General features: G+C 46.1%; 1 protein-coding gene across 1 annotated transcript in view; it reads right to left on the reverse strand.

Moving 5' to 3' along the window:
* Positions 1-8,554, reverse strand: part of Sugp1 (SURP and G-patch domain containing 1) — a 28,084-nt gene extending 19,530 nt beyond the window's left edge. Inside the window, exons 1-2 of the mRNA XM_052162241.1 lie at positions 8,274-8,554; positions 3,275-3,446 (exon numbers count right to left, since the gene is read on the reverse strand). Coding sequence (XP_052018201.1) covers positions 3,275-3,446; positions 8,274-8,307 — 206 coding nt within the window. The 5' untranslated portion in view covers positions 8,308-8,554. The remainder of the gene's footprint in view (positions 1-3,274; positions 3,447-8,273) is intronic.
* Between the last annotated feature and the right edge of the window lie 8 nt (positions 8,555-8,562).

Consider the following 8,562-nt stretch of genomic DNA (forward strand, 5'->3'; position numbering starts at 1 on the left):
TTGGCTTTTTTCTTTAAAACCATGACACGGGGGCTGGAGAGATTGTTCATGGGTTAAGAGCACACTGGCTGCTCCTCTTGAGGTCCTGAGTTCAATCTGATGCCCTCTTTTGGTGTGTCTGAAGATAGACAGTATGCTCAAATACATAAAAATAAATAAATCTTAAAAAAACAAACAAACAGAACTGCGTCTCACAGCTGGCCTGGAACTCACTATATGAAAGCTGACTTCCAAGTACTGGGCTTTGTACACGTGTTGGCATGCCTGGCTTCAGTGTGTATCCTCAATGCACACATAGCTTTGGCAGAAACTTCAATCGGTAACACGTTCACACCTACAGCAAACAGCTGGTGAGAACTGAAGGGACCTGCTATAGATTGTGCTGTGGTGGCTTGCTCCTTGTTGTTCTCTGTTTTGAAATCAGGGTCTCTGTAGTCTTCCTGTTTCAATTTCCTGAGTGCTGGGATTTCAGGCACAAGCCATCATGCCTAGCCAAAAAAAGCTTTTTCTGTATTTTCCCTAGGCAGGTATAGAGGTATAGCAGCTGTGTATGTGGTCCTAGTTTCTTGGAAGGCTGGGGCATCAGGATGGCCTGAGCCCAGAAAAAACAAAACAATGAGCTGTCATCCTGGGATGAGGAGAGCTGGCACTCAGCATGTGCACTGTACGTGCAGTAATAATCAGTTGTAAGAAAAGCGCCCCAAAATTTAAGTGGCACTCATTGCTGACTGTCAGGGTTGAGTGACACTGGCTTGTCTTTGTTTCTTCTATGTTTTAGATTTCCTAACATGTACATGAGTTACTTTATTTTTACGGGGCTGGAGAGTTGGTTGGGTGGTTAAGAACATTTGCTGCTCTTGCAGAAGACCCAGTCCAGTTCTCAACTCCCCCCTGGTGGCTCACATTTACCTGTGACCTCAGTTCCAGGAGAGCTGACGCCCTCGTCTGACCTCCTCAGGCACTAGCCATGCACACAGAGCACAAACATATAAAAGGCAAAACACTCATATAGGTAACAAATGAAACAAAGGGCTGGAGAAACAGCTCAGCGGTCAGGAACACTGACTGTTCTACCAGGGGTCCTGAGTTTGATTCCCAGAAACCACATGATGTCTCACAACCATCTATAAAGGATCAGATACCCTCTTCTGGTGTGTCTGAAGACAGTTACAATGTACTTATATACATAAAATAAATAAACCTTTGAAAAAAATGAAACAAATATTTAAAAGAAGAGATTAAACTCTTAAGTTAAATGTTCGTATTTATTTTGTGTGTGTACACAGGTCTGTGTACTGTGGCAAATGAGGGAGTCAGACAATTCTCAGGATCTCCTCCACTATGTGGGTATCAGGGTCTGAACTCAGGGCACAAGCACGGCAGCAAGAACCTTTATCTTGTTGGTTCACAGGTTTTTTCCAAGCTTAACAACTAAAATATCCCTGTTGTTCCTGGGTTCTGACATAAAAACAATAAAAGCCAAACAAACAAAACCTAAAAGTCTAAGTTTTTTGACACGGCAAAGAAGCCGTGCTGAGAAAGCAGCTGAGACCCTGGGGACCCTCAGGCCCTTCACACTGCTCTAGCACCTAAGGTAGATCTGTGTGGCATTTGCATGGGACACCTGGTCACCACCCCCAACCCCATGTACTGTTAATGATCTCTAGACAGCTTAGAGTAACTACTGTATACAGATGCTGTGTAATCATCTGTCAGTCTCTGTTACTTAGCAAATAATGCCAAAAAGATAAACAGAGCCACTGGGACTGTGTAATCCCAACACTCAGGAGAGCGAGGAAAGAAAACCTTGTCTAAAACCTGGGAAAGCTCAGGTGAGTGTTTGTGTGAGGCAGAGAAGACTGAAGTTCCATGTAAAAAGCCAGACAGAATGGTGCAGAGACAGGAGGATCCCTGGGGTCTGGCTGCTGATTGGTGAGTTATAGGCCAGTGAGAAGCTCTGTCTCAAACAATGTGGGCAGGCATGGTGATGCACACCTTTAATATCAGCTCTCAGAAGACAGAGGCAGGTGGATCTTTGTGAATTCAAGGCCAATTTCTTCTATATAGCAAGTTCCTGGCCAGCCTAGATTACACAGTGAGACCTAGTCTCGAAAGAAAAGAAAAGAAAAGAAAAGAAAAGAAAAGAAAAGAAAAGAAAAGAAAAGAAAAGAAAAGAAAGAAATCAAACCATGCTGGGTGGCAGGGTTGCACACCCTGGATCTCAGCACTGGGGAGGCAAGGACAAGTGGTCTTAACTTTGAGGCCAGCCTGATCTACAGAGTGAGTTACAGGACAGCCAGAGCTACACAGAGAAACCCTGTCTCAAAGAACAAAACAAAACAAAACAAAACAAAAAGACATAGAAATGTAAACAACTCCTAAGGAAAGATACTCAAAGTTGTCCCCTGGCTTCCACGTGTATACTCATATGCATACATAAACACAAGCTAAAATTTAAAGTATAACAGGTACATACATGGTCAGTACATACATGATGCTCTCTCTATTTTTGCCTCCAGTGCCACAGATGTAACAACCCAGGCCTCAAGAGTGCTATGCCATGCTCTAGCCCATGAGTAGACTTAGCATCACTGAACTTCGGTGACAATAACCATGGGCAGCATAGAGGTCTGTAATCTAAGCAGAGGATCACGAGGGGTTTTTGTTTTTTGAAATAAGCTCTCATAGAAACCAGGTTAGCTAGGAGGAACAATATAACCCACCCAGTACTACCAGAGCTCCCAGGGACAAAACCATCAACCGAACAGTACACATGGAGTTACACATGGCTCCAGGTGCATAGGCAGCAGAGGATGGCCTTGTTAGACACCAAAGCAAGGAGAGACCCTTGGTCCTGGAAAGACTTGATGCCATAGTGTAGAGGAATACCAGGACAGGGATGCGGGGGAGGGTTGAGTGGGAAAGAGAAGATAGCTTATGGGATTTTGGGGGGGAAGGAGGAACCAGGAAAGGGACAACATTTGAAATGTAAATAAATATATAATAGTAATAGTAATAACAACAACAACAATAATGAAACTAATAATAATAATAATAATGAAACCAGGTTAGCCTTGAACTTAACTTATAGCTATGACCTTCAATATAGCTATGACCTTCAATTCTGAGTGTTCCTCACTTTCCCTCCCGCTCTGGGCTAACAGATATGCAGCACCTCATCTGAGCCTCTTCATACCACCTACTTCTACTGTCACTTCATCCCATGTCCTGTCACACTGAGACTCAGCTGCCCTAAACCTCGGAAGCCACTTACTCCCCAGGATGAGGGGGCTGTGGACTGGCCACGTGACTCTGCTTGGCCTTTTGTTCCATTCTGGCCTCAATCTCCCGCTTCTTCTGAGCAATGAGCTCTTCCTGGTGGAGGATGTTCATATTCATCTTTCCAGACTTGGGTTGTGCCATCCCGAACCACCGATTGGCCTTTCCTGGAAGGGAAAAGATGGAGATCAGAAAATACCTCTGCTCCACCAGCATGCCCAAACAGTAACACTCAGAACTCAAATGGTCATTTATTCATTTCTTCAACAAATGCTTAAAAATATTTGCCATGTACATAGCATTGTGCCAGGCTCCAAAGAGGACTGATGAGAGCTCCAGCCAGGTGGGGCTCACCTCTGACTGAGAAGGCAAGGGAACACAAAAACATAACGCGAAAGGTTAGCTGCAAGAGTAGCGGGACACATTTTCAACCTGAGCACTCAGCAGGCTGAGGAAGAGACCAGCCTCATGTACACAGTAAGGCTCACTGCAAGGCTGGGATCAGAGCTGGTGGTGGAGGGCTTGCTTAGCATGAACACCTGCCTGGACTCGCTCCTACAAGAGTATAAACTGGATGCGCTGATGCACGTCTATAACCTCAGCACTAAGACGGAAAAAAAGAAGAACTGAAGCTCGAGCTCAAGACTCGAACACAGCTCAGCTGTTAAGAGCCTGGTGCTCTCAGAGGACCCAGGTTTTGCTCTAGAACCCATATGGAGGCTCACAACATCTATAACTCCAATTTCAAGGGCTCTGACACCCTCTGTTAGCCTCTGGCTAACAACATATTATTGCACACACACATATACTCCACCTAGATAATCACACAAACATAATTAGAAGTTCAATATCATCCTCCGATATATGAATTTTAGACCAGCCTGGTATACTTGAGACCTTGTCTCAAAACAAAACAAAAACAAAACAAGAAACAAAAAAAGTTGTACTCTGATTTTCACAATAATTGCACAGTGGCATACCTGTTCTCACTCACCTACACTCACAATAAGCCACACAGACACACACACACACATTGTACACATTAATGTACAGGGTGGGGATGATGTGGGAAGGTGGACACAGGACAATATATAATCGTTTCAGGAGGCAATGTGGGAATTTTGCTAAGTATATCTATCCTAACTGTATATTCTGGGACTGGGGAAATAAACACTGGGCCTACTGGAGTCGGATTTCAGCCAAAATTCCTGACTTCCATAAACCCTACTTTAACTTGAAGGCCACAATGTTTCCTAGGTTCTCCCTGATCAGTGTCAGAACCAGAAGATCCCAGATAATCCAATAAGTTCTCGTCCTTTGTGTAGTTATCCTTGTAAAAGGCTGTAGGTCTCTGGGAAGGATGGGAGAAAGACTAACAAAATTCTCAGGTATTTTAGCAAAGTCCTTCCTCAGGAGAACTTGGCTGCCCTTTTATTCAAGAGGTTCTGGGTCTCCAAACTGGCTCAAGACTATACATTAGTCTATGGGCTGAGATTCCCTCTTGTCATGATCCAGTTCTTTCCCTCTACCATGTGGGTCCAGGAATCAAACTAAGGTCATCATTGTTAGCAGCAAGGGACTAAGCCATTTCCCCAGCCCCATAAATTAAAAAAATTTTAAAAGAAAATGAACTTTCGTTTGTTTGTTGGTTTTTTTCAAGACAGGGTTTCTCTGTGTTGCCCTGACTGTCCTGGAACTCACTCTGTAGACCAGGCTGGCCTCAAACTCAGAAATCCGCCTGCCTCTGCCTCCCAGAGTGCTGGGATTACAGGCGTGCGCCACTACTGCCCGGCGTCAGGGAGGAGGAAGAGACATCAAAACCAGAGACAGGAAGATGCACTGCACGAAGAAGAAAGAAAGGAGGAAGAAGAAGAAGAAGAAGAAGAAGAAGAAGAAGAAGAAGAAGAAGAAGAAGAAGAAGAAGAACAACAACAACAACAACAACAACAACAACAACAGGCTCAGTGGGACCAGAGGAACAATACTCCAGGAGTGGGCAAAGACTGGGTCTGATGTGACTGTTGATTTTACTTTTAGTGCTTTAGGAATTGATGAGGCAGTATTTAGTAAATAAGTAACAAGATCCAGTGAGTCTTTTTGTTTTGTTTTGTTTTGGAGACAGGGTTTCTCTGTGGAGCCCTGGCTGGCCTTGAACCCAGAAATCTGCCTGCTTCTACCTCCCAAGTGCTGGGATTAAAGGCATGTGCCACCACTGTCCGGCCCAATGAGTCTTTTTGTTTAAGTCTTTGTATGTGTGTGGGCATGGGCACACAGGACACATATGTCCACAGCACCACCCATGGCCAGAGGAGAAGGTGGTAGAGTAGTGCTTCTCTTCTACCTTGAAACACTGCTCATAGCTGGCTTTGCCTCATGTCTCCTATAGTAACAGAAGCATCAGGATTACAGAAGTTGATAAGGCCTCCAGCTTTACATGAGTGCTAGGCATCAAGCTCAGTTCATGTTTGCACAGCAAGTACTTTACCCAGTGATCCCTCTCCTCTGCCCTCCTCAGGTCTTTTTATTTATACTTATTTATTTAGATCTCATATAGCCCAGGCTGGTCTCAAACTCACTGTGTAGTCAAGAATGATGCTGAACTCCTTCCTGTCTGTGCCTCCAAAGCACCAGTTCTTAAGCTGTGGGTCATGATCTCTTCAAGGGGTCACATCCTGCCTACCAGATATTATAATTTATAACAGTAGCAATGAAATATGGTTGAGAGTCACCAAAACATGAGGAACTATATTAGAAAGTCACAACATAAAGGAGATTGAGAACCACTGCTCCAAAGTGTTGTAAGTTTGGGTTTGTCAGCCAACTCTACTAATTTTTTTTCTTAGTTTTAATATGACCTTGGGGACAGGGTGGTCATTCTGACATAAAGTACACAGACAGTAAGATGTCCAAAACAAATCACTGGCTTAGAGCAAAAAATGCCAGTACCATGTGTGTAGTGTGTAGCACAGAGCAGTCATCCATGCAGTCTAAGGCAGGAGGTTCATGTTTTCCAGATAAATATGGTCTTAATGAGACTCTCTCTGCCTCATTGAAGTATGGCTGTAGTTGGGCATGGTGGCACAGCCTTTAACCCCAGAGTTGGTGAAGCAGAGGGAGACAGATCTCTGTGAGTTCAAGTCCAGCTACAGATATGCTCTGAGACCCTGTCTCAAAACAAAACAACAAACCCTAGAGCTGTATCCTAAGGGTTCTCAGGAAAAATTCCATATTTTTCTAAATACATTTTTAAAAGATTTTTTCTATGTGTGTACCAAGTGACTGCCTGGGAATTATACGTGTTTGTGAACTGGCATGTGGGTGCTAAGTACCAGGTCCTCTGCAAGAACAGCAAGCACTCTTAACTGTTCAGCCACCTCACCAGCCCATTTTCTTCCTATATTGACCAGAATGCCTTCCACTGGAAACAAGCCTCCTGCCTCTAACTCCCCAGGACAGATCACAAACATGTGCCACTAAATATCTATGTCTGTGCCAGAGGCTGACATCAAGTGTCTTCTTTTTCTTTTGTTTTCCCCCTTTGTTTGTTTTTTTTGGGGGGGGGTTCTTTCTTTTTTTTTTTTTTCTTTCAAGGCAGGGTTTCTTTGTGTAGCCCTAAAACTCACTTTGTAGACCAGGCTGACCTCAAACTAACAGAGACCCACCTGCACCTATCCCTGTGCTGGGACTGAAAACATAAGCCAACACTCACCACCTTTTTTTTTTTTTAAGACGGGGTCTCAGTTTGCATAGCCCTGGCTGACCTTGAATTCAAATGCCCACCTACCTGCCTACCTCTCCTTTAATCCCTCTCAGGAGTTGGGATTAAAGGTGTTCACTACTGGCGCTCTGACTAATTTTTTGGTACAGAGCAGCTCACAAAACCTTAAACCTCGTTTCAGCTAGGGGCTGCTAATAAGCCCCAGGAACCACCTGTCTCCAGCCCAGTCCTGTGGTTTCAGGCACACAGCATTATCCCTGGCTTTTTTACATGAGTGCTGAAGATGAGGAGCCTGGTCCTCATCCTTGGGCAACAACACTTTACCTACTGACATCTCATCGGCCCTTAAATTCTAAATGTTGAAAGCAAAGCTGACTCCCCAGGCACTACCAGAGTTGACACCTCTAATTATTTCCATTTCATTTATCACAATCTCCATAGAGATAATCCCAGTCCACTCCTCCCATAGACAGCACCTACGCATATCGAACATCTTGTACTCAAGAACGACTTTTCATGGAAGTGGAGAGATGGCTCGGGGGTTAAGAGTGCTTGCTTCAAGAGGATCCAAGTTGGGATGGCAGCAAACATCCTGGTGGCTAACTATAACTCCAGCTCTAGGGATCCAACCCACCGGGTACTCACACACCTTTCCTGACCTTCTGTGTATTAGCACCACCCAACCCGGACCTCACGTCAACAGAACTAGTTCTTTGCAAAATTTGCTTCCAGGTGCACTGGCACGCAAGTTTAGCACAGTGCTTGGCACACACACAAAGAGTGGAAGCATATGGTGAATGGACAAATGCACCCTATCCTAGGGGCACAGGGACAGCTGAACCGGCTATCGGTGGGAAACTGTGCCCTGGCTGACCCTGCGCAGTTCTGAAACGCACATTTTTCCACAAAGCAGGACCCAAGCCAAAGGGGCACTGCCACCTGAAGGGGACCCGGAGAGGCAGGAGGGCGGTCCCAGGCTGGCCGCCGTGGGTGCCACCGGCCCTGAGAGCAGTTCATGGGGCGAGCCCACGCGGCTCCCACCCGGCGCCAAGGCCTGGGAGGAAGACCGGGAGCACTCCTCCGTCACGGGCGGGGGGCCAGCAACCCGAGTCGGGGGTCTCGGCTGACCAGGGAGGTGCACACGCAACGTTACTGCGAGTTGTCCAGGGGCTGGGGCGGGAAGTCCGCGTGTCAGGTCCGTGACAAGGAGGGTGAATAGGAGACGTGCAGTCGCGAGAACCCAGGCGGGCGCCGAAGAGAAGGCGGGGGATGTTACCTGCAACATCCCGGTTGTCCATCTTGAGACTCATCCAATCCCACAATGCTCCGGCGCCACCTGCGAGGAGGGAGGCGCTGTTATACTACGCTTGGTCTGATGGGAAATGTAGTCCTCCTCCGTCAATCACGTCCAGCCCCTTCTAGGACACCGGGCGTCTTCTCCACAGAAACGCCGGCGTCGGTTCATGAACGTGTGTTACTCTCGGTCGCGGTGATCCAGAGGTATCATCCTGTCCTTAGAGTCTTCCTCAGTCGCAGCCACTTCGAACACACACCATAAGACCCAG

Source organism: Apodemus sylvaticus, chromosome 18, assembly GCF_947179515.1.
Source record: "Apodemus sylvaticus chromosome 18, mApoSyl1.1, whole genome shotgun sequence".
Lineage (NCBI taxonomy): Eukaryota > Metazoa > Chordata > Mammalia > Rodentia > Muridae > Apodemus > Apodemus sylvaticus.